This window comes from Leucopleurus acutus (assembly GCF_964270905.1).
Source record: "Leucopleurus acutus genome assembly, chromosome: 15".
Classification (NCBI taxonomy): Eukaryota; Metazoa; Chordata; class Mammalia; order Artiodactyla; family Delphinidae; genus Leucopleurus; species Leucopleurus acutus.
The window spans coordinates 32769009-32796145 of NC_139157.1; the positions used below are offsets into that span (position 1 = coordinate 32769009).

At 38.5% G+C, this 27137-nt stretch overlaps 1 protein-coding gene across 1 annotated transcript in view; it reads right to left on the reverse strand.

Annotated features, from left to right (window-relative positions):
• Positions 1-20806: 20806 nt before the first annotated feature.
• Positions 20807-27137, reverse strand: part of LAMA2 (laminin subunit alpha 2) — a 603102-nt gene continuing 596771 nt past the window's right edge. The window contains exons 63-64 of the mRNA XM_082855622.1: positions 22786-23008; positions 20807-21245 (exon numbers count right to left, since the gene is read on the reverse strand). Of these exons, the coding sequence (XP_082711748.1) occupies positions 21088-21245; positions 22786-23008 (381 nt within the window). The 3' untranslated portion in view covers positions 20807-21087. The remainder of the gene's footprint in view (positions 21246-22785; positions 23009-27137) is intronic.

Genomic DNA, 27137 nt, shown 5'->3' on the forward strand with positions numbered 1-27137 from the left:
GGCAGAAAAGTCAGGGATGAAGCAGCTCTTCTTTATGTGAAGCTCTGAGAACCTCTCTCTCTTCCTTCCCACCGAGGGGCTGTGTCAGGGATTGGTCCAACAGCAAACAGAAAACACACCAAAAAATTGAATAGAGGAAGTTTAATATAAAGAATTACCAGGGGCTTTTGGGAATGAGGCATTGACTAATTCAAGCCACGGGAATGCTAACAAATGCAAGAATAGCAGATACAGTAGCAGACATTGCCCCTGGTGCTGAGATGGGGCACCCCAGGAGGTGCTGGGTCTCGGAAGTCTGCAGGCTGTGGGGGCCTGGGATGCCGTAAAAGAGGAGATGCCAGGCCCACCAACTCTTCACGGAAAGGTGCTAAACAGTGGCCCTCCCCTGGGAAGCTCTCGGTGGTGGGGGCTTGGTGTGCTGAGAAGCCAGCCTCAGAGATGACGGCTCAGACACACCATCCTGGACCCTCAGCTGGGACGTCTCCTGAAGGCCGTATGCTGGGGAAGCTGCCACAGATAGGGGTCACTTGCTGCTGGCTGCTAGGCATTGCTGAAAAAAAGTCACACACTCTGCAGGAGCCCAACAAGCTGAACATGGCGGACCAGGCAGAGAAACCTCGTCCTCTTCTCCTGACAGCGTTGAACACCAGGCCACCCGGCAATGGAGAGAGATTTGCAGAATTCAGCCCTGATATTGCAGAGCATGGCAGGAAAAGTGAATCTGGAGCCGAGAGGTAATAAATCGATAGCTAACACTGCACTCTAGATATCTCCCCACCACCTCTCATCCCCTAAATGAGGGTGGCCCTGCGCTCTTTGCTTTCTGAGGAAATTCTATTTAAATGAAAACATTTGCTGCAAGGTGCCTCTCATAGTGCTTAAAGCCTACTATGAGATTCAAAGTCTCTTAATGAAGAAAAAGACTTAGTGCACAGCCTAACATGCCCTGAACATAAAACAATTCCAGCTCTGTGCCAGGTGTCATTACTTTGGACAAACCCTCACAACAATACCTAGAGGTTGAGCTGAGGCTCTGGTAGAGAACAGCAAGAAAGCAATTTAGAAAAGCAATAATAAAATGGATGGTGGCAGCCAAAGGCTATTCACAGGGAATTACCTTAAATATATTTGCCATTTTAGTTTTCTGGAGGGTTTTCTTTGTAATTACATGGAGGTCTCTAAGGACCTCTAGTTTCTTTATCAGCTCCTTCAAATTACATCTGTAGAAGACAAGGCGAATAGTTATTTAGGTCAGCATGGTTTTCGTATTTATTTTCTGCGTATATTTCTTAACAAACAACATGAAAGAAAAGGAGCTTAGTCTTAACACAGAAAAGCTGAAATCTAGTTTTTAAAATAGGATTCTAGGCAATTGAAATCAAACCAGAACCTACACTTCTTCATCTACTTGGGAAAGAGATTACTTCTTCGGCAGAATTGGTAGATTTGCTGGTTTGTTATTTTCTGAGCTAAAGGTTCCTGCTCTCTGCACCCTGTTCCAGCACACTTACATGCCCACAAAACAGTACAGCTATCGTAGTAACTACCCTGACAAGAAACCTGCACAAGCAGACAGAGTTAAGGCATTGTGTAGTTCAGTGCCCAGAAAGGATAGCAAGGAGGCAGTCAGAGCTGGAGATCATAGTTCCACATGCACTGGGATTCTCTGGTCTACACACAGTGATTGACTTGTCTACAACCCTTGCTTTCACTACTCCTGAAGGGGATGAAGAAGATAATCCAGGATGAAGGCAGAAGAAGCAATTTCCTCTTTGTTTAGAAGGGAATTTGGCTAGCATCTTTCAAACATGAAAAAGGACCCATAAGGGAGTTGTTCAAAATAATCAGCATGTAGCAATGGACAAACGGTAGTCTTTAGCAACTAAAAGAATGGTAAATTTGATGTTATATATATTTTACCAAAAAAAAGCAATCAAAATGTAGGCAGCTAAAAAAAAAAGTGATTTCCAGGCAGTTAATAATAATGTTATTTTTCTGGAGTTTGTGATGTTTGTAGTCTTGTCAGCATCTTTTAATCTGTAATGACTTCTCATTCTAAATATTCACTTTATTAAGAGAAAGTATGGATTAAACACTACCCAGAAACTAAGAAACAGATTTTCCTTATATGAATAAATGAATATAAAGTGAAAATAAAATGACAGTTTGGAATGAGGGAGGTTTTGGAGACATGAAAGGGACATCGCAAGGGTGAAGACAACCAAAAGAGAAGTCTGGTAGGTTTTACAGCCATTTTTTCTTTAAGGCAATTATATAAAGGGGAATATAACAAATTCTAGAATTTATATACACACACAGGAGACCTGTGTGTAACACTTTGAGTCACTGAATAAAAGAATCAAGTTTTTAGTATCCATTAAGCTCATCTCTAGGGAGATAATTCATTTAATAGATACTATCATCTCAGATATCCACCTGGATAACATCCTTCAAGAGCTTTTGAGAGATGAGTAATCTGATACTATATCTCTTATCATGTCTTATTTTGCTAGGAATTAGAGTGTGCTGATTTTTAAAAGCTCATTGTATATAAGACTTTTATAATAATTATTATTATTACTATCACTACTATTATTTGGCATAGAATGACAGGACTGCTTCAGGAACTAATAATCAACTGAATTACTTTTAAGATTGCCTGGTACAAACATTCCCAGGCTGGTAGTGACCAAAGCCCATTACTGTTGAACAGTTGTACAACAGACCACCATATTTATGTTTCCCTAGACTCAAGCCTGAAACAGGAAGAATTTTCTGCCTTGGGAGCCGCCTCTCTCTGATCCTTAACTTTTCCATAATTGTTTGCTTTGTCCCTAGCTACCTCTAATTTTTGTTGTTTTGCTAAAGTCCTGCTGTGCTATCATTACATGTGCCATGAAACTTGATCACTTAGCAGAGTTGGTTATAGCATACTCGGTACTAGGAGAGAAGGCATAATCGAATCAGAGATGTGTGGAATCAGCTTCCCCTACTGCATAAGCTGTTCCCCCAAAGGCAGTTAGACTCCTTGGGAGCCTGTAATAATCCAGACCACCAGGGTACTACTTCATAAATTACTATTTCTTCATGGTAAGCTTTTCTCTTTGGTTGCAATTTCCGGGGCTGCTAGTGGTGACTGCTTGCAATATCCAAAAAAGAGAGAAAGTGGGGCAATGATAGGGAAATAATAGAAGCAGGATCCAGAGCTTGAAATAGCTTTAGGACAGCACTGCTGACTGTAAAGCATGGTCTACTGAGTGGAGTAATGTTAGATCTTTTATCCATCCATCCATCTGTTCACCCAGATGGCAGAATAAATAGTCTAAAAAAAACCTTGGCCATTATGGAAGGAAAGTTGTAAGATTAAATGTAAAAGGGATATATGTATATATACCCTAAATTGAGGTGTAAAAATTAATCATACAGTTACAGTGTGGAGCACCCTACCTTAAGCAAGTATGTGCATGTATAAATAACAGGTGATTAAAAACTCGACGTTACTCAAATAGCTGTTAAAAAGCTCTGTGATCATGTAAACAGAGTTAGAATCTCTATCTCAGTGTTTAAGAGTCATGTTTTCCTCAGGGATGTTTGATTTACATCAGGCCACTTGGTTCTGAAACCACATTTAAGAGGAGCATTGTACACTGGAATTCTCAAGCTGAAACTGGTCAGAAAGCTGTTGGAATGCGATACTGGGAGCTCTTGGTGGCTATCTTTCCAGTTTATGGAGATACTTTTCTGCAATATGAAAGACTAAAGCTGATAAATATAGAGACAGATATGGTTAGTCAGTCTTTGAAGTACCTTCATCAGGAATCCACACTGTTACAGGTGGATGCTTAGCATTTCCAATATTATCAAAATCTTCATCCAAGAGATTGTTATTAGTTTAAGGGCCATTGGAAACACTTTCTTGGTGAAATGTGTCACGTTCAAGATAGATGTTTGGTTAGGAACATTGTACATACAGGTTCAAGGTACAGAAGTCCAGGTATCTCAGAAGACTTCTGCAATTACTGTTGTGCTTGAGTTCTACAGTGCCATTGGACCTATGTTCCTCCAGTTCATGAGGAACCCAGCCACCTAAACTGGTGATAAGTCTAGGTAGTTTTGCCATGAGAATACTGTTTCTGTACTGGAGCAAGGTTTTCATGCAAGGTGCTGTGCGTCAAAGACCTCAGCATGCAGTTAGAAAGTTCTTGCTAATCAATGTTTGTCTTCTCTTCTGTGGGAGACTGGTGAGCAGCATTTGGCTCATGACTTACTTTCTTTGTGATACGCCATCTGTTATTGAGGTTAGATCTGTGTGGTGTGTGTGCTTATGTGTGGTATCAGCTGCTACCTACCTCAAGCCGCAGGAAGATAACATTTACCCCCCCCAAATCTGCTATTTGCTGAATGATCAAATTGACCCACATCTTTCTGCAACAAGGGGTTCTAATACCAGGAGCAGAGATGGTGTTGAGGCTGCAGGCACCCTGCGTGGCAGGGTGCCAGAACTGGGCTCTGTTCATAAAGGTAAACAGGAAACTGCCCCATGGGGATGCCTTCCTAAACCAGGGCACATAAGACTCTCACCATGATAAGCACTCAGTCAAAAACTACAAAACACTCGAGGCACTCTACCACCCTGAGATTGTTAGCTGGCACATAAATTGGGAGCATTCCTCTCAAAGAATTATAGATAATAGAGAAACTTAGAATAAATTAAAATATGTGTCTTTAAAATGCTTAGAGATTCAGAAGAAGAGGATATTATTTTTTTTAATTACAGGAAGATGTGATAAACAACAAAATAAAAATTTCAGAAAGAAAAAGGCATTGAAATGAAAAATCAACAGATGAGATAAATGGTAGACAAACTTCACTGAAAAGAAAATTCATGAAACACAAAACAGAAGCTGAAGGAATCAGAATACAGTGGAAAGAAATAAAGAAATGGGACCGGTAGAGACAGATTTACCAGATTTATAAGGAAATAATGATGCTTATGTCTAGGCCCTTGCCCCTTCCAACAATACGCCCCTCTTTAGCAATGTGTTCATTTTAGTAGATGTTTGTATAAAGTTTGCAGAAGTGAGATTTTAAACTGCAATTGGTTAATACTGCTATATCTTTCCATTCCAATTAGCCTCTCTCACACTTTCCTCGTGTTGGGAAGCATTGGAGTAGTTATGTACATTTTTGGGAAAGTTGACTCGGGAATATTTGGCTTGTGTTTGGTGGGATACACTTGTGTAGCTTGCAGCAACTTCTCTGTGTAGCTGAGTTGCTGCAGGCATTCCTAGTTCCAGGATTACTCCTGCCACCACTGTGCCAAAATACCTAGGATCGTGTCACTGAAAAACAGGGCCAGAGATGATTTCACGACAGAAAAAGGTCCTCTAGCCCCTGGCACTGGGACAGTAAGGATAATTAAGAAGAAACAAGATTTGATATATATGGAGTCAGAAGGTGGTCTTCCAGTTTATATACGAAAGAAATGTGCTAGCAGTTTTCCCCATATTTGACAACAATCCTAGACACAGATACTACTAATGATGAGTTGTGGCACTACAAGAAAACTGCTTAAAAACAAATTATCAACAATAAGAATCAAACTAGAGAACAGCAGACCAAAATATCCTTCTATTCCTTCAACTGAAAAAGATACTACATAATCATTGTCATAAAAGAATATGCAACCAAAAATGAAGGAGAAAAAATTATTATGGAGGTATTCCAGCAGTTAATATACAAATTATATCTTTCTAGAGTTTATTATGTTTGTAGTATTTGTCTGCTTTGTTTCGATTTATAATTTGTGTGATTTATTTTTTCATTATAAATAAATATTCATGTTCAATTTTCTGTTCATACTTTGTATTCTTTTTTAAAAAAGGACTCCCAGATTGTGGAAATTGCAGGTCCCCAAAACCTGGATCTGTCCGTATAAGTATGAAAGACTGGTTGAGCTGTGGAAGATAAAATGAGAAATTCCAATTTAAGTGGGATTCAAATGGAGAGAATAGGAGAATTTGGAAGAGGCAATATTTAAAGAGATGTGTTGGAGAATTTCCTCAAATTGCAAGAAAACTTAAGGCTTGTATTAAAAGGTACATTAAGTTCTGAACAGCACGAAGAAACCAAATCTTTACCTAAGTACGTTACAGTGAAACTACAGAATATCTTCAAAACCATCAGAGAGGGGGACTTCCCTGGTGGTACAGTGGTTAAGAATCCTCCTGCCAATGCAGGGAACACTGGTTCGAGCTCTGGTCCGGGAAGATCCCACATGCTGTGGAGCAACTAAGCCCTTGCGCCACAACTATTGAATCTGCGCCCTAGAGCCCGCGAGCCACAACTACTGAAGCCCATGCTCTTAGAGCCTGTGCTCCGCAGCAAGAGAAGCCACAGCGATGAGAAGCCTGTGCACCGCAACAAAGAGTAGCCCCCGCTCGCTGCAACTAGAGAAAGCCCGTGCACAGCAATGAAGACCCAACGCAGCCATAAATAAATAAATGAATAAATAATAATAAAACTATCAGAGACAACAGAAAGAAAACTTACAAAGATGTCAATCAGAATAAAAACAGACTTCCCATCAGTGATAATTGATACAGAAGGACAATGAAATTGTATCTTCAAAGTGCTAAGGGAAAATGTTAACCCAGAATTCTGTACCCCAAACTATCATTCAGTGTTAAGAGTGAAAGAAAAACATTTCCAGACATTTAAAAACTAAGAGGTTTACTTTCACTGAGCTACTTAAATAATATTCCTCAGCCAGAAAAACAAAAGAATCCAGAATGAAGAGGTGAAAGCCATGAAGAAATGGTAAACAAAAGTTTTTAAACTAACGTATTTATTAAAAAAACAAACCCAAAACAACAACAGAAAAACAGCAACAGCCAATTTTGATGGATTTAAAAGCAAAATGGAAGTAAAACACTATACAGAAGTAACATAAAGGTGGAAAGGATGAAGATGGAACAGTCCAAGTTCTTTTAGACTGCTTTTTTTTCTAAATTAAATTTTGAGTTGAATATATTAAGGTTAAAGAATTAACCTTACATTTTAAAAATTAAGAAAATAAATTAGTATAATTGCAAAACCATGGGAAATAAGAGAATTATTTATTCAACATAATGCAGGAAAAAAGGAGGGAAAGATGCAAAACCAAAGTCTGTGTGTCAGGTAAGCAGAAGGTATTATTTTTATTTAGAAATGAGACAAATGAGGCTCAGAGAGTTTAAATGATTCATCTAATATCAGACACCTAAGTGGTGGAAACCAGACTCTCATCTTCTGCCTTTTAGGTAGATTATAGTTCTATCTCACTAAGCTATGTCTCTCCTTCACTTCTAAGAGGAACACACTCTGTAATATCTCTGACACATGGTTATATTTGAATACTTCCAAAGTAGCCCTCAGAGCAAATGTTCCCATCAAATATTTTCTTTCCACCCAATCATCTCATCTCACACTCGTTGGTTTTGGTTGACACAGCCTTCTGAATACTTCACACGAAGCAGGAAATTTGTCCATTGTCCCTGTATCCTAACCTGCCCCAAATACAACAACTCTCACCTCCTGACCTTAGTAAATTACCTTACCATTGAAGCAAAACAAGGAGGAATTGAAATGATGTCAAGTAAGGCCTTTGCTTATAAACTCAATTTTATTTATGCTTTTTGGGTTTACCCAAAGAAATTTTTGTTGGATTTTGTGGTCGTTGGAGTTTCCTAAGAATAGAGCCCTCCAGAATTCAACTGTCAGGTGTTCTTTCCAGTAGAAGCTCAGCTTGCAAAACAGTGTCAGTGGCCTTTCCCCTTTCTGCAGCCACCTGGTCTAAAAGGGCGCTCGCTGCTCACCTTTGTGTCTGTGGTGTGCGGGGGAGAGGGGAGGGGCAGCGGGAGGCTGTGGTTAGCAGTGCTGGCGCTTTGCGCCTTATTCAACTTGCTCCTTTTGTCTGCTAGACTCTATTACATTATCTATGTTTTTATCTTTTACTTTGAGATTTTATCTTGCTTGCTTTTATTCTACTCTATTACATGTATAAAGTTTTATCACTTATTGATGGCTGGAGAGCGATTTATTTTAACTGAATTATTTAAGCTCTAGAAATCTGGAAACATTCTGCTTTCTTTCAGTTCCCAAACTGCAACCTGGCTAAGAGTACTTGGGTAAGAGGGCGTATGTGATCTGATTAGTTAGTGATCTCTCAGTTACTGGAGCTGCATCTCTGAGAACCAGTGCCTTTTTTGGAGTCATGTAAGCTTGTTTAATGGACCAGTATCTTTTATTGAAATTGTGTGTGCACACATGTGTTCAAATAGTTTAATGATCTTTCATTCTACTCCTTTGGTGTGAGTGAGACAAGTTTATATGCAAGCCATTGGGCTGACACAAAATAATCCCTTTACAGAAAAATAGGAAATACTTAATGTCTATAAATGCTCTCTTTAATTCTTTGTTTCTCCTTCACTGTTCAAACCACTTCTTCCTTCACCAATCTACAGAAATAGCTTTTGTTGAGGTCATCACGTTGTCTACCAAAAGACTATCTTCATCTTTCAGAAAACACATTCAGCACATCTCGAAACACTCTCCTCTCTTGTCTTTTCTGACATCACATTTTTTAAATTAATTAATTTATTTATTTGGCTGCGTTGGGTCTTCGTTGCTATGCGCAGGCTTTCTCTAGTTGCCGCCAGCGGGGGCTACTCTTTGTTGTGGTGCACCGTCTCCTCATCGCGGTGGCTTCTCTTGTTGCGGAGCATGGGCTCTAGGTGCACAGGCTTCAGTAGTTGTGGCTCACGGGTTTAGTTGCTCCGTGGCACGTGGGATCTTCCCGGACCAGGGATTGAACCCGTCTTCCCTGCATTGGCAGGCGGATTCTTAACCACTGTGCCACCAGGGAAGTCCCATTTTTCTTTAATTTTTAGTTTTTATATTTTTGGCCACGCCATGTGGCTTGTGGGATCTTAGCTCCCCAACCAGGGATTGAACCCAGGCCTTCGGCAGTAAGAGCGTGGAGTCCTAAGCACTGGACCACCAGGGGGTTCCCTCTGACACCACATTTTCCTGAAATCTTTTTCTGCTCCTCATTCTACTTTGTTGACATCACCACTTCTGTGTCCAGCCTCTAAATGTGTTGGTTCTTCAAGCCTGGTCCTGAGTATCTCTCTGTCTCTGTTTCTCTCTCTCTCTCTCTCTCTCTCTCTGCTCTCTGCCTAGGAGATCTTACTAATCTCCATAGGTACTTGAGTCCTTGCCTCTCAAATTCATATATCTTGCCCAGATCTTTTTTTTTAAGTGTAAGATTCACACATCTAACTGCCAATGACTGACATATTCATGGGATGCTTCATATCTCAAATTCAACATGTTCATAAAGGAACATAGTTATTTTCCTCACCCATTATAGATACTGTTAGCCACCCATACATCTCTATCTTATATTTCCTACTGGCAGAATGCTGACTTTATTTTAACGGACAATTTTTAGAGCAATTTTAGGTTTACAGCAAGATTGAGTAGGAAGTACAGAGAATTCCCATTATGTCTTCTTCCCCTGCTCCCACCCTCCTCACCCCGTACCGCCACACAATTTCCCCTGTGATGCGCATCTTGCATTAGAGTGGTACACTTGTAACAGTTGACGTAATGATATTAATAAATGATTATTAACTGAAGTACATAGGTTATATTAATGTTTATATTTGTGTTGGCTTTGACCAATGCATCATGTCATTTATTTTATTTTATTGCATTACTTACCTCTTTCTCCCCAAAGAATGAAAGAGACAAGGGAATCCATCCATATTATTCAACATAGTGTCTCCAGCACCTAGCCAATGTGTTACATGTAGGAGGCACTCAGTAGTAGGTGCTAGATGAAAGAGGAGCGATAAACTTTACTTTTTCTTATTTTTAATAGTCATGTCCATTTGATCTTAAGTTGGCATTCACCAAGATTAGATTTTTTAAATGAAAGCGTGACATAGTGGAAAGGCAGAGAAAGGGGGAGAATCAGAGAAAGAGAAAATGGTGGAAAAGGCATTTGATAATTTATCACACTATGAATATTACTACCTCATTTTAGAATGTTTGATCTAGAAAGCATAAATGAAGGTTGTTATATGAGTTTTACAATTTTTATTCCATTTGGGAAAACAATCTACTTTAATTCAGTAGAGATGACTGTGGGTCCGGTGACCATATCCACTTGTATGTGTTCATAAAGTGTTTGCTGATAATGAGAAAGAGGTTACTGGGTTACTCTTCACTCTTTTTTTTTTTTTTTAATTTCTGTATTTATTCATTTTTGGCTGGTTGGGTCTTCTTTGCTGCGCACGGGCTTTCTCTAATTGAGGCTAGCGGGGGCTACCCTTCATTGTGGCGTGTGGCCTTCTCATTTGCAGTGGCTTCTCTTGTTGTGGAGCATGGGCTCTAGGCGCGTGGGCTTCAGTAGCTGTGGCACATGGGCTCAGTAGTTGTGGCTCATGGTCTCTACAGCGCACTTCAGTAGTTGTGGCGCACAGGCTTAGTTGCTCCGCGGCATGTGGGATCTTCCCGGACCAGGGCTCGAACCCGTGTCCCCTGCACTGGCAGGCAGATTCTTAACCACTGTGCCACCAGGGAAGTCCCTACTCTTCACTCTTGAGAGATGTTTTTATTTAATATCTGTCTTACTGCCATGAGGAAAAGTAGCTTCATTAATTTTTCAGAAATACATTAGATTGAGTCAATTATAGACATTCCGTTAAGTAAATTCGTTGTTTTTTCCATATTCGCACTATGTGGACTGCAATAAACACAAACCAAGCATTTTGAGTAAACCTTTAAGTTATGGAGCAATTTAGATTGATTTATTTGGCAGGTGAGGTTCTTTAAAAGCAGGGGGAGATAGGATTTTAAAAACTCATTATCATTCAATCATTGACTAAATATTTTTTGGTTGTGGTGATAAAACTTTCATTTATTTCATTTATCATCTGTTTTTTGGAAGGATTCTATGAGACACTGCATAAATCTTATAATTTCTTTGGGAATATCAAAAAAGTGGTAGTTTTAACATGCCAGTTTTTTTTTTTTCAGTGCCTGTTTCTGTTGTTAGATATATTATCAAAATATGATCCTTTCATTCATCAGATCACATTCTGTAGGAGTCCAGGTTTCAGATCTCCCTGTTTGGATTACCTTTCCTTCTCTGAAAATCCCTCAAGGCCAAGTTCAAGTCTGTGATATAGTGATTTACCCATATTTACATATTTGGTCTTTGTCCATTTCTGGCACAGAGCTCCTAAAACCCTTGGAATTTCCCAGTTGTGAGAGCAATAAAAATTGTCTTTTGTTATGTTAATGAGGTGACCTTTGGAAAGCACCTAGGGATGGGGGCTGGTTGCCCAGAGAAACAAACATGTGATCTGAGGGTTGAAAGTTCCAGTCCCATATCTACCATCCTCGACCCCACCTCTGGGTTGGAGAGAGGAGATGAGGTTGCATCTGGCCAATAGCCAGCGATTTAATCAATCATGACTATGTGATGAAGCTTCTATCAAAACCTAAGATGATGGGGTTCAGAGAGCTTACAGGCTGATGAACTCTTGGAGATTTGGGGAGAATGGCATGATCAGAGAGCATGGAGGTGTCATACCTCTTACCCCATACCTTGCCCTATGCATCTCTTCCATCCGTCTGTTCCTGAGTTTTATCCTTTTATAATAAACTGGTAATCTAGTAAGTAAAAGATTTCTCTGAGTTCTGTGAGTTGCTCTAGCAAATTAATTGAACCCAAGGAGGAGGTGGTCGGAACCTCTGAATCACAGGTGACAGCCTGGAATTGCCATTTGAAGGGGATTGGGGTAGTTGTGCGCCGCTGAGCCTTTAACCTGTGGGATCTGACACCATCTCTAGGTAGATAGTGTTAGAACTAGTTAAATTGTAGGACACCCAGCTGGTGATATGGGGAAAAAAACCCACACATTGGAGTCGGGTGCTGAGTCGAAGTTGGTGATCAGAAGTTGGATCAGAGTCAGAATTCCACCAGGGACTCAAAGCCTCTCCTAGCAGCCCCACAGAACCCCTTCTCCCCTGAACTTCTATGTACTCTGAATTTAGCACTGACTTTGTCTTGCTGCTGTGTGATAGTTGAACAGTTTTTTTGAGTTTCTATGTAGTCAATCTCCCTATTCTCTGGGATCCCTCCTGCCTCAGCCACTGGGGAGGGTTATAAACAGGTATATTTGTCCTATCTGATTCTTCCCATGGCCACACTGATTTGATCATAAGCGGTCAACACTGGATTCGTGCTTAGCCAAAAATGCTTTCTGTTTAGGGAATTTCAAATTTGGATCAAGAGCATCTAGTCCTTCTCTGTGGGGTCCTTGAAAATGACTTTTGTAATCAGAAGTTGTCTATATACAGGCAGCCGTAGCAGGGTATCCCATCTGGAAAGAGGGAAGAGTGAAGCAGCGAGCCAGTGGGAAGCAGAGATGGAGGCAGAATAGCTGCTGGGGAACCTGAGGGTTTTCAGTCCTTGACCGCACGTCCTTATGAGGGGTCAGGCTTCTGTTGCTTCCTTGGTTTCCATGAAAACCCCTGATATTGTGATAATACACACCCTTGTGTTGCTTTGGCTGGTTTAATGGATTTACTTACACGCTAAAGAAACTTGGATAAGATACATGCTGCTCATTTCAACAGTGCCTGTATGTTTTAGGAGTTAAAAATGTTTGTGGAAAGAAAGATCTGGAATGATAGCTTTTCTCTCTCTTCTCAGTGAGAACACTCCTAGGCTCACAGTAACTACTTTTCAACTTAATTCGGCAAGTTCTATTTTTTAAAAGGCAATATAAGCGTAAGAAAATAATAATCTACGACTTTACTTTCAGAAAGTATTGAACCTAATATGAATATTTTCAATATAAAGTCAGTGGTTCCAGGACTTCCTGGCTGGGTGACTTTGGACGTCACTTAATTATTTTGAGCCTCTGTCTTTTTCATATCTAAAACGGGGATGATGACAGCACTGCCATGAAGGGCTGCTGAGAAGACTAATTTGGGGATTGTGTTGTGCCCAGCACGTAGATGACGTGTCTGTTAGAACCGATTGTTCCAAGTGAGAGAAAACTCTGATAATTGGCTTTAACAACAGAAAACTGTCGTGCCACACGTAGTTGAAAAGACCAGAGTTATGACAACCTTCAGATGAGGTTTTACTCACTGACGGTATGGTTTCTCCACTCTCCTTTATGCGTTACCAGTCCCATCCTCAGATTCCATCCTGTGATCCCTTGGCAGATCCGGGCTCTCCTCTCATGTTAGCAAATTGGATGCAACAGTCCCAGCTATCACAGCCCTGTGCACACTATGCCTTAGCTCAAGAGAGAGGTTGTATATTTTCAAATGGGCCTAACAGAAAACTCACTGATTCTCACTGGATTTCTTATCATCCCAGTCAATGTAAGCAGGAGAATGGGATGCGATTCACTGATGAATCACCCAAAACTAGCACCTATTTCTTCAGTAGGGATAGTGGGAAGGGTAGGTCCTCAAAAGTAAGAGGGATAGATTTGAGGCAGATGTCTTCTACAACTCAGCACATTCAGTAAATGTACCTTTTTTTTTTTCACCTTCAAAAGGATTTTTAAAACCTACACAAAATAGACCATATTATCTTCCCCAATATTTTATTTTGTATGAGTTCTCACAGTTGTGTAACTTTCATTAGTTTGTATCTCAGTGTGGTTTTTAGAAAGGCATCCTAAGAAATATTTTATTCTTAATTGAAAGGTTGATCTGAACAACTTATTATTTGGCCTTTTAAAAAATTTCAGTAGGGTTTCTACTTTCCAGAGTCTTCTAAGAAAATGGAATTTTTGCAATTTTTTTAAAAATTTATTTATTTTTGGCTGTGTTGGGTCTTCGTTTCTGTGCGAGGGCTTTCTCTAGTTGTGGCAAGCGGGGGCCACTCTTCATCGCGGTGCGCGAGCCTGTCTCTGTCGCGGCCTCTCTTGTTGCGGAGCACAGGTTCCAGATGCGCAGGCTCAGTAGCTGTGGCTCACGGGCCCAGTTGCTCCGCGGCATGTGGGATCCTCCCAGACCAGGGCTCGAACCCGTGTCCCCTGCATTGGCAGGCAGATTCTCAACCACTGCACCACCAGGGAAGCCCTTTGCAATGTTTTAATTTAAAAAAAATAACTCTTCATATTAATGTGCTGGATCCTAATGTCTTTGGTGTCTGTTATATTCCTGTTCAATTATTCCTTCAAGCACTTGGTTCTCCCATGACTCTTCCTTTTTGTTACCACATCTTTTCAGAGATGAGCTTCTGGGTACAACTGAACCTCTTGGTATCTGGTACCAAGAGTCAGAGCAATCACATCTGGGAAGCTATTTATTAAGCTACACTTTTAAATATTCTAATGTAGTTTAAGAATTCAGTTTAATAGTGTACCTTACATTGGCTTAAACCGATATAATTTGGATTAGTACCTAATTTTTACAAATTTGTTATTCTAATCTCCCTGAAAAAAATTTCCTTATCCCCATTCTTCTCTTCCCATTTTATCCTATTTTATTGTTTCTGATCATCTCTACTTCAAATTTTTAAACTTGTAACCTACAGAAATACATTTTACATATACTTTACATTATGATCCAGCATATATACATATTCACACATACATATGTAAAACAAGTTTTACAAAACAATACTTACCGTACAATGCAACTTGATGTTGTCTATTCTGTTCTGTTCTATTCCATTCAACTTTATTATATAAGTTGCTCCTTTATAATCCTGTCATTTGACCTCATGATCCACTGATGTGTCTCAACAATATAACTTGAAAATTATTGCTAAAGCAGTACTTCCTCACTGGGAGATTTTTACCCCACAGGGTTTTTATGATTGTACTCAAAGGAATTTTGTCTCATAAAGGCAAAATAGCAAATATTTCTATTTCCACTTAAAAGGGCATTATACAAAATAAAATAATTATTGAAATGTTTCCCTTAACTACACAGTTGAAAGCCCACTGGAGCACATCAAGTGACAGTACAGGCCAGTAAATGAAAACCAGATTAACGTTATGATTCAGTTACACAGTTGTTTTACTACCCAACAGAGCAGTTCTGGGTACCTTGATGTTTTGACTATTATGAAGTTAATTTTGGCAAATTTGCATCGTCAGATGTATGATTTATATTCATCTGATAAAAATTTTTATATGATGCATTGTAATTGTCTCTAATATATTAGAAACCAGTTTATGAGTGAAAATAAATTATTAAATTATATCGTTTATTTTTTATTTACTGGGACTAAACTATTCACAGTAACAATGTGTTATTTTTGAGAAGTGCCTGCATGGAGTAGTGTAAAAATTCCTCTTTTGATTGTCATTGAGAAACAAAAAATATCAAAATTAACCAATTGATATTTTAAAACACAAAAATATAAGAATTGCAAACATCAGATCATAGTTTTGACCCATTTCTGATGCTGTAACACATTACTAAAATTTCAAAGTATTTGTGTGCATTCTGTATATTGAGACCAAACAAAAGGAATTTATCAACAAATTTGCTGTTGCTTATATACTTATTTATTTTTTTGTTTCTTTTTTGTTCACTAGGTTGTTGTATTTTTTAGATTCCACATATAAGTTATATCATACAGTATCTGTCTTTCCCTGTCTGACTTATTTCACTTAGCATAATACCCTCCAAGTTCATCCAAGTTGTTGGAAATGGCAAAACTTCATTCTTTTTTGTGGCTGAGTAGTATTCCCCTGTATATATATATATATATACTACATCTTTATCTACTCATCTGTTGATGGACATTTAGGTTGCTTCCATATCTTGGCTATTGTGTTGAATATAATGCTGCTATGAACATTGGGGTGTATGTATCGTTTCAAATTAGTGTTTTTGGTTTTTTTGGATATATACCCAGGAGTGGAATTGCTGGGTCATATGGTAGTTCTATTTTTGGTTTTTTGAGAAAATTCCATGCTGTTTTCCACAGTGGCTACACTAATTTACATTCCTACCAACAGTGTGCAAGGGTTTCCTTTTCTCCACATTCTTGCCAGCATTTGTTATTTCACAAGAAATGTAGCAATGGAATCATAGGGTTAGGGAATTAAGAAAATTCAATTATAAACGAACAAATTGTGTGACCTGGATTTTTTAAATTAAGCTGGTTCCTCCTCCCCTGCTACAGTATAGTTTTCAAAAGGTTAAATATTCATGACCCTCAGGCAAATATAATGTGAACCCATGTCAAAGATTTTCTTTAATTCATTAATTAATGAGGAAACCAGTAAGATGTTAAAACTGGTCTAAAGAGCATTTGAGAAGCTACAAACACCCACATAAGCAAAGGAATATTAGGATAAGATTTTTCAGTTAGATACAAAATTGTTACCTTTGGGGTTATCTCTGCCACCAAACAAAACAAACTATTTACATCTCTACTAGACAAAAATCTGCAAGAAATCTTTGACCCTATAGAGTTGTAAAATAGCCTAGTCAAAAGAAAGTCAAGCCTGGTTCTGCACTGAAAGAACACTTAGCAATTTCTTTTGCCTATTTTCAAGTTCTGAATAATTTTTCTGACACCTGTTCTCTCAATATTTTTAATGTTGGAGTGTCCATAATCCTCTGTCTATACTCACTCCCTTAGTGATCTCAGTCAGTCTAGTGGTTATAAATTATATAAACATTTGGATGACTTCCATAGTTATATCTAAGTATAAATATTTAGACCTCTTTCCTCAACTCCAGACTTGTATATTCAACTGCCTATAGTACAGTGCTCTTAGATATCTAATGGACAGCTTAAATTCAACACATCTAAAACTAAACTCCTGCTTTTCCTTTCTATAAAAAGGCTATTACACCTATATCCCCTATCCCCCAATACTGGCTACTCTATCCTTTCAGATAAGCAGAAGTTATCAGTACCTTATTTTCTCACATTCTATAGGCAATCCTTCAGGAAATACCAATCCACCTTCAAAATATATCAGAATCTACTTCTCACCACCTCCACTGCCACCACCTCATATATCATTAGGTATGTCCCTGCAGAAGGGCTGAGCTCCAGGGAGACAACTTTCCCAAATAAAGCAGAGCTTTGATTTGTTCAAGGGCAAATGAATAGTTCTCTAAACCTCAATATACAAACTGGCTCTCCAGAAAACCTATTCTCCTGAAAAGTCCAGTAAGTGGTGTTATTGAATAGAACATTATTTCTTTGATTTATAATTGCTATCTAGCTATTCCTAATATCCCCAAGCATGTATAAACCAACTTCCTCTATTGAAGTATGTTGTGAAAATTCTTTTATATATTTTTAAGTCTCGATTTTTTTTTTTTCTATTCACTTACATAAGTGATAATAGTCACTGTTCAAAACAATTGATTTCTCTGATGTACATGTCACTCTTCAGGGAACCTGAAATGTGCTGATGCTTTAGGTATGTACTTGTGTATCTGTGCAGAAAGGCTTTGTGATAGCTTTCTGGGACTATCATAGCAAAGTACCACAGACTGGCTGGCTTAAACAACAGATATTAATTTTCTCACAATCCTGGAGGCTACAAGTCTCAGTTCAAGATGTCAGCAGGGCTGCTTTTTCCCTAGAGGCCTCTCTCCTTGGCTTATAGATGGCCCTCTTTTCTCTGTGTCTTCACATGGTCTTCTCTCTAGCCCTGTCTGTGTCCTGATCTCTCCTTATAAGGACATCAGTCACGTTGGATTGTGGCCCACCCATTTGACTTCATCTTACCTTAACTACCTCTTGAAAGAACCCATTTCGAAATACAGTCACATTCTGAGGTACTGGGGGTTAGAACTTCAACACATGAATTTTGGAGGGAGATAATTCATGCCACACTTTCACTTCAGTAATGGGCAGAGATGTCATGTTAACTTAGATAACTGGCACAAATGCAAAAGAGAGATCTGAGTCACCAGCTTGCGTGTCAAGATTCCAAAATCATGGCATTCAGGGCCCAGCCTGGGGCATCCCTTACCCTCATGTGCCCTTTGGTTTGCGGTACCTACTAATCTCAGGTCCAGTAAATGAGTACAGTATATTTGTTTGTATTTCTCTCTTGACTCAACACAGATAAAAAGATTGAAAAACAGAGATAAAAAAGTTGCATCAGTAACAAGTCATATCTTTGCAAATGGTAGTGGAAAAGAAGACTACCTTCTGTACTTATGAAGACTGAGTATTGTGTTTTGTTTTCACGTTAATTGTAGCTACCAATTTTATATACAAAATAATTCACTAAATAACTCACATAAAATCAAGGGATTTTAAAATTTGTCAAAGTAGTCTTTTTCTCTGTTGTTAAGCAGAAAACCTAGAAGAGTTCTGTAGTTGGAGACAATAGGCTAAATCAAAGAAGGAGAAAACAGTTATGATTTTTAAAACCACTGAAGCTTTAAGTGTCTGCCAGTGTTCTGGTGATTTGGGGCTGAAATCTGCTCTGTTCCTTACTTTCCTTTGTCAGCAGTGTTCACCATGGCAACTTCAATAAAACTCCCCTCACAAATGTTTTTCTTCTAGAGTGCAAAGCACCTTTTTAAAGAAGGCCGACAACCTGGTAGGAATGGGTGTTCAGAAAAAATCAAATGAAAAGTATTCTGCTTTCTTCATGATTGCTGTAGGTGGCAGGAGGTGAGGACATTATACAGGGGATAAAGTTGGGTGAAAAGAACATTTTACCTTGTTTTGAAATAAAAATTGTTTTTTTTGAGGTATAAAATTAGTTTAAAATATGTTAGAGAAACTTTTCCCTTTCATAACGTTTCTTTATTTCTCATCTAAGCATTTGGACAAGCTTTGTCCATACAAATTCATGAGCCACTTTCGAATGTGGATTTTGTATGGACAACTTTAGCCAATTACCTGATTTAGTGAAAGCTGCTTGGGTCCAGATCCATTTCTTGGGACTACTTTGGTAAACTTAACTAATGTGGGATTTTGAGCACACCATTAAATCTCCCTGGGTTCCTTTTAGTCCCTCCCCATAAAATGTGGAGGCAGTAGAAGCCCAGGAGTTCTCAGCCTTACAATCACATTAGAATCAAGTGGAAATGTTTCGAAAATGCCAATGCTAGGACCTTATATTTTAATTTATATATTTTAAGATTATATTTTAAGGTCTAGGTGATACTCAGATGTAAGATTTTTTCTTTTTTCTTTTTAAGTACCCAAGGCAATTTTAATGTCTAGCTAGACTTAAGAATCACTGTATTTATTGATCTCAAAGAATCCTTCCAACTACACCCTTCTAAGGCACTGATGTACAAGTTGACTCCGGCAGGGCTTGACTCTTGATAGGAGTGCTGATTAAGTACCTTTGCTTTCAAATTTATGTATCTTTTGTTTCAAGATTCAGGAAAGAATGGCATTAGCTTTTAATTTAGTAGCCTAGCATCTTTATTCCTGCTTATCTATTCATTATCCAGAATAAGCCCAAAAGTCATGTCAGTGTCCAGTGCAGAAGTAATACCTTCACTTTCAAAACACATTGGTTTTCAAAGGATTTTATTGCTTAGAGGTTGGTCAAAAGGCATTAGCTAGATACAATATTACATTATTTTCTTGTGTGTGTGAAAATGGCCAAGACAAAGTTAGCAGCAGATTTTTCAAATGACTCCACAATTCTTTGTTGCCACAGTGGGTCACTTTTCTCTTAGAACAGTGGGTCTCAATCCTGATGGCCCTTCAGAATTGCCTGGGAAGCTTTTTCAAAATCTTCATGCTTAGGCTATCAGAATCGCTGGACCAGGCACCAGTTCTTTGAAAGCTTGCCTGGTAATTACAAAATGGAGCCAGGGCTGAGAACTGCTTGCTCTAGAATGAAGTTGTGTGGACAAATTGGGTCAAGCAACTGGCCAGTGATGAAATGCTAAGAGTGTGTTAGCCATCTCCTTGATTAGAAACAGCACCTCCTTTTCCCCTGTGGATAACACTGTCAGAGATGATTATTCTTCTTTTGCTAAAATTACCACTGTGAGGAAAATCTATTCCTTTAAATGTTCAGCATTATTAGACTACAACTATTTCTACTGCAGGTGGCAAATGAAACGTTTCCTTAAGTTGATGAATAACATCTAGGCCTGTCTTCTCACAGATCCCTTTGAAGATGATTGAAATAGTGGGTAAAAGAAGGAGAAAACACAGCAGTTTTTTTAGGACATTAATTTGTTAGGTTAAATTACAACTCAAAAAGACCCAATGGTGTATGCCTTTTAAGTTTCAGCTTTGTTGTTTCCTCATAGGTAAAAACTGCATTTCAGCATTATTCCTCTGTGATTTTCCTCTGTAAATTGTGATAGTCACTGGAAACTTAAAGAGTCCAGAGCCTCAGTACTGTAGTATCAAATGTGTGCTAAATTGTCATTCTGGAGCTTGGTTCTGGTGTCTCCCCAAAAGCCTATAAATCATCATCAAACAAACAAATCAAGTGATTAAGCTCTCTGGCCTGAATCTGATCTATACTCTCCACCTTAAGCCTAAAAAGGTATCCATTCATGTAGCTAGTTAAATCCTCCAATAATGAATCTGGATCAGGGAAATGACTTGCTAATGCTTCTCGCAAACACGGGGAAAGGGAGCTCATTTCCTCCCATCACGCACCCGAAACCCACTGTGTTTTCAGTGGCCCGAAAGAAAGCCAAAGCTGACGTACATGGAAAAAGGATGACAGAAGTATTAATAGGAGTTAGTAAAAAAAGTGTTGCCTTCACAAATTACATCTGAGCTCTTCTTGAGATGACTCCAGGGCATGTTGCAAATTCAACAATTTATGATCAGTTGCCTTTTATCCTTAAAATCACGCAAAACAAGCAATTATTTAGAATGCAGTAAATGGTTTAATATTTATGGACTTGAGAAAGAACTTGAATTAAAATTCAGTCTGGGATCTGAATTAGCCCCATCAGAATACAGAAGGAATTTAATACGCATGCACAAATTAGTTTTAATAACATACATAAGTAAAATACATTTGTTTTACTTGATACGGTTGTTTTGGAGGACGCTTCTTGGAGTTGAACTTATTTTTATTAGTTGGCTGGGCATGATACAGGTTGAACACCCCTTAGTTCCAGGGCCTTGGCGAAATTCACCTCCAATGGCTTTCCCGTGCCTTTGGTGAGCCTTAGGGATCGGATGCAACCTCGGAAACGAATGTTGGTTGTCAGGCCAAACTGGTTGAGGCCCTCTGAAAAACCAAGCAAGGAGGGCTCAGTTTTGAAATTCAGCTACTATGTTAAGAGCATGCTTCAAAGTCAGCTGTTAGCTTAAGATGCAATTGGAATGCTATTTTACGTAAAGTCAGTGATTTTGTTCTTAGCTTTACTAACAGTTAAACTGGTAGAGAAACATCAACTTTTTTATAGTTATGTATTATGAAATATGGAGACATCTATAATTACACATTTGAAGACATCAAAGAATTTGGTTTGGAAGGGACAAGTTTACAGTTGTGAATTAAAATTATTAAATTTTATTTAATGAACCAAAGTAACTGATCAAATACTTTAAGTACTGAATTAGGACATGGACTTTTAATGGTGACTTTTTTACTTTCTTCCATTGTAAAGATAAATCCCAAATGGTTAAGTTTGTTGTGAACTCACACAAAATCTTTCTCTTCTTAAGGAGAGAGTCCCTTCTTTTAGCAGGCCTACTAGGTGCTAAGATACCATTTAGTAGACTGTAAATGGAGAAGTATATTACCTCCTTCATAATACCTTGGGGTTTGTCCTGATTGAAGCAGGAGATATTTTCTTTTTCTTTTTGTCCCCGAAATTTTTTTTTTTTTTTTTTTTTTTTTTTTGTCTGAGCCGTGAGGCATGCAGGATTCTAGTTCTCCGAGCCACCAGGGATCGAATCCATGCCCTCTACATTGGAAGCACAGAGTCCTAACCACTGGACTGCCAGGGAATTCCCAGAAGGAGATATTTTCCAAACCCCAGGAGCAATTTTGGAAAGAGGAACTCAGAATTGGTCCCCATGACTTCTATATCTTTTCCATCATCAACTGCTGCTTAATATACATTTTGCTTGTTTTGTTAAGGAGAGGAGCTCTATATAAATGGGGACAAAGGTTTCTCTGGCCAAAATATTGAAAGACCATTCCAGCAGTCTGCATTACTACAGTATTTATTAAGAGGCTGTTGGCTTACGTCTTATCAAGTTGGGCACTCTTGTTTATAGGCACTCTGGGTAACTCTGTGGTTCACATGCTGTATTTAATGTGCTGGAGAGGTATTTTTGAATGCAGATTTATTGCTTGGGTTTCTTTGTCATATAAACTCTATAGTAGCCTAAGGGGGAAATTAGCTGTGTTTAACCCAATGATTTCCAGAACTTGAGGAAATAAGTTCCATAACATTTAATGATTCCTCTGGTATATTAATTTTTAAAAAATGAGAAAGAACACCGATTCTGGCCCTGATTGCTGTTAAATGCCTCATATCTTTATAAGCCAAATGCATTTCCCCTAGCCTCCATCTCCCACGAATGAAATTTTGGAGGCAATCATGCAAAGTTCAGTCCCATGTGGTTTATGTAAGTAAAATGCTCATTTTACACACTAGAAATGTCAGATAATGTATTATTTATTGGAGCAGATTCTAAAGCTAGGAAGCAAGTATACTTAAGCACACATTCTTGAATGTATTTATAGAATACAAATGTGTTCAAAACCACTAACAAAACAGAGCAAAGATATTCTTGCTGGGGTAGGCAACACTCACCTGGGAACCCTCCAACAAACACGGGGTCATTTGTATCAGCCGATGTAGATGCTCGATTTGGGCTCTGGGCTTCCACCCGGTTCCCATCTACTGTCAGCTCGATTCGGTGCTTGACCTTGTTGGCCGTGACTTTATGCCACTGTCCGTCACACAAACGCCCTGGGATCCCAGCATCATAGACAGCAGTGAATCGGCCGGCGCCATTGTCCACGTGAAACATAAGCTAGAAAGCAGGAAATTGAACAGCCACAGATGGTTTCATTGGAAGGGTGTCACGGTGGTTCACAGAGTAAAAATTATCTCTAGAAAAGTCATTAGCTGAAATAGTTTTAAATGAATAACTTAGGCATATTAAATTAAAAAAAAAAACTTGACAGAAATTAAAATGCAGATTTAATGACCAGGAGTCACAAATTATGCTCTTTACTTTCGGACATTGTTGGGAGCAATAGGCAAGACGTACGAGGCTGGTAATGAATAACTCTGCTTTCAGAAAATGTCAAATACAATTTGAGGCCGGGTGACGAAAAAAAGGATGTAGTACACGCTGGGAAAAATTCTACCACAGATCTTTCTAGAGTGTGGGAGTTCTTAGGAATCTGGTTTACAAATTCATTTGAAAGGATGATTTTTTTTTTTTCAGATTTTGATGTTTTAATTGTATATTTTTTCCTTCACGGAATCTCTTTTATATGTAGGATTGAGAGTTACATAAATTACATTTTGGGGCAAGTTTCATGTCACAGTTACCGAAGACTTTGAGCCAGAAGGCCAGTTCAATTCTTAACAATGAAGAACTTAGACTAGGAGTTCTTGTCTAAATGAGAAAAATCTGTTTTTAGTAACACAGAATGGGCCCTGAAACTTGAGATTGCAGAATTCTTTTGAAGCTGATGAAGAAAAGAAACATATTGAAACATTTAGAACAGGCAGTTTGGCAAAACATTTGACAAGGTAAAAGAAAAGAAATAGGAGTTTTAAAAAGAAGATTAAAAGTGCAAGTAAATAGGTGAGAAGTTTGTAAACTATACAGTGATGTAAATATTAGTTAAGATTTTGCTATATTCGGTGAAATTTGTAACAAGGGAATTTGGCATATAAAAAGAGCTTGGTGAGAAATCCATATGCATTGTGATGGAACTCGACACGCTGACAAGTTGCAGGGAACTGTGGTTATAATCAGGTGAAGAGCAACACTGACAAGATGCATTGAAACTGTGTGTTGGAAATCTGGCAAAACTATTCTATTATTATTATTATTATTATTTACATCTTTATTGGAGAATAATTGCTTTACAATGGTGTGTTAGTTTCTGAATATAACAAAGTGAATCAGTTATACATATACATATGTTCCCACATCTCTTCCCTCTTGCGTCTCCCTCCCTCCCACCCTCCCTATCCCACCCCTCTAGGTGGTCACAAAGCACCGAGCTGATCTCCTGTGCTATGCCGCTGCTTCCCACTAGCTATCTACCTTATGTTTGGTAGTGTATATATGTCCATGCCACTCTCTCACTTTGGCACAGCTTACCCTTCCCCCTCCCCATATCCTCAAGTCCATTCTCTAGTAGGTCTGTGTCTTTATTCCTGTCTTACCCCTAGGCTCTTCATGACATTTTTTTTTCTTAAATTCCATATATATGTGTTAGCATACGGTATTTGTATGACAGACTCTAGGTCCATCGACCTCATTATAAATAGCTCAATTTCGTTTTTTTTTTATGGCTGAGTAATATTCCATTGTATATATGTGCCACATCTTCTTTATCCATTCATCCGATGATGGACACTTAGGTTGTTTCCATCTCCTGGCTACTGTAAATAGAGCTGCAATGAACATTTTGGTACATGACTCTTTTTAAATTATGGTTTTCTCAGGGTATATGCCCAGTAGTGGGATTGCTGGGTCATATGGTAGTTCTATTTGTAGTTTTTTAAGGAACCTCCATGCTGTTCTCCATAGTGGCTGTACCAATTCACATTCCCACCAGCAGTGCAAGAGTGTTCCCTTTTCTCCACACCCTCGCCAGCATTTATTGTTTGTAGATTTTTTGATGATGGCCATTCTCACTGGTGTGAGATGATATCTCATTGTAGTTTTGATTTGCATTTCTCTAATGAATAATGATGTTGAGCATTCTTTCATGTGTTTGTTGGCAGTCTGTATGTCTTCTTTGGAGAAATGTCTATTTATGTCTTCTGCCCATTTTTGGATTGGGTTGTTTTTTTTTTTCTTATTGAGCTGCATGAGCTGCTTGTAAATTTTGGAGATTAATCCTTTGTCAGTTGCTTCATTTGCAACTATTTTCTCCCATTCTAAGACCATTGTCTTTTGGTCTTGTTTATGGTTTCCTTTGCTGTGCAAAAGCTCTGAAGTTTCATTAGGTCCCATTTGTTTATTTTTGTTTTTATTTCCATTTCTCTAGGAGGTGGGTCAGAAAGGATCTTGCTGTGATTTATGTCATAGAGTGTTCTGCCTATGTTTTCCTCTAAGAGTTTGATAGTTTCTGGCCTTACATTTAGGTCTTTAATCCATTTTGAGCTTATTTTTGTGTATGGTGTTAGGTAGTGATCTAATCTCATACTTTTACATGTACCTGTCCAGTTTTCCCAGCACCACTTATTGAAGAGGCTGTCCTTTCTCCACTGTACATTCCTGCCTTCTTTATCAAAGATAAGGTGACCATATTTGTGTGGGTTTGTCTCTGGGCTTTCTATCCTGTTCCATTGATCTATATTTCTGTTTTTGTGCCAGTACCATACTGTCTTGATTACTGTAGCTTTGTAGTATAGTCTGAAGTCAGGGAGCCTGATTCCTCCAGCTCTGTTTTTCTTTCTCAAGATTGCTTTGGCTATTCGGGGTCTTTTGTGTTTCCATACAAATTGTGAAATTTTTCGTTCTAGTTCTGTGAAAAATGCCATTGGTAGTTTGATAGGGATTGCACTGAATCTGTAGATTGCTTCGGGTAGTACAGTCTTTTTCACAATGTTGATTCTTCCAATCCAAGAATATGGTATATATATCTCTCCATCTATTTGTATCATCTTTAATTTCTTTCATCAGTGTCTTATAATTTTCTGCATACAGGTCTTTTGTCTCCTTAGGTAGATTTATTCCTAGATGTTTTATTCTTTTCGTTGCATTGGTAAATGGGAGTGTTTTCTTGATTTCACTTTCAGATTTTTCATCATTAGTGTATAGGAATGCCAGAGATTTCTGTGTATTAATTCTGTATCCTGCTACTTTACCAAATTCATTGATTAGCTCTAGTAGTTTTCTGGTAGCATCTTTAGGATTCTCTATGTGTAGTATCATGTCATCTGCAAACAGTGACAGCTTTACTTCTTCTTTTCCGATTTGGATTCCTTTTATTTCCTTTTCTTCTCTGATTGCTGTGGCTAAAACTTCCAAAACTATGTTGAATAAGAATAATGAGAGTGGGCAACCTTGTCTTGTTCCTGATCTTAGTGGAAATGCTTTCAGTTTTTCACCATTGAGGACTATGTTGGCTGTGGGTTTGTCATATATGGCCTTTATTATGTTGAGGAAAGTTCCCTCTATGCCTGCCTACTTTCTGCAGGTTTTTATCATAAATGGGTGTTGAATTTTGTCAAAAGCTTTCTCTGCCTCTATTGAGATGACCATATGGTTTTTCTCCTTCAGTTTGTTAATATGGTATATCACGTTGATTGATTTGCGTGTATTGAAGAATCCTTGCATTCCTGGAATAAACCCCACTTGGTCATGGTGTATGATCCTTTTAATGTGTTGTTGGATTCTGTTTGCTAGTATTTTGTTGAGGAGTTTTGTATCTGTGTTCATCAGTGATATTGGCCTGTAGTTTTCTTTTTTGTGACATCCTTGTCTGGTTTTGGTATCAGGGTGATGGTGGCCTCATAGAATGAGTTTGGGAGTGTTCCTCCCTCTATTATATTTTGGAAGAGTTTGAGAAGGATAGGTGTTAGCTCTTCTCTAAATGTTTGATAGAATTCGCCTGTGAAGCCATCTGATCCTGGGCTTTTGTTTGTTGGAAGATTTTTAATCACAGTTTCCATTTCAGTGCTTGTGATTGGTCTGTTCACATTTTCTATTTCTTCCTGATTCAGTCTTGGCAGGTTGTGCATTTCTAAGAATTTGTCCATTTCTTCCAGGTTGTCCATTTGATTGGCATAGAATTGCTTGTAGTAGTCTCTTAGGATGATTTGTATTTCTGCAGTGTCAGTTGTTACTTCTCCTTTTTCATTTCTAATTCTATTGATTTGAGTCTTCTCCCTTTTTTTCTTGATGAGTCTGGCTAATGGTTCATCAATTTTGTTTATCTTCTCAAAGAACCAGCTTTTACTTTTAT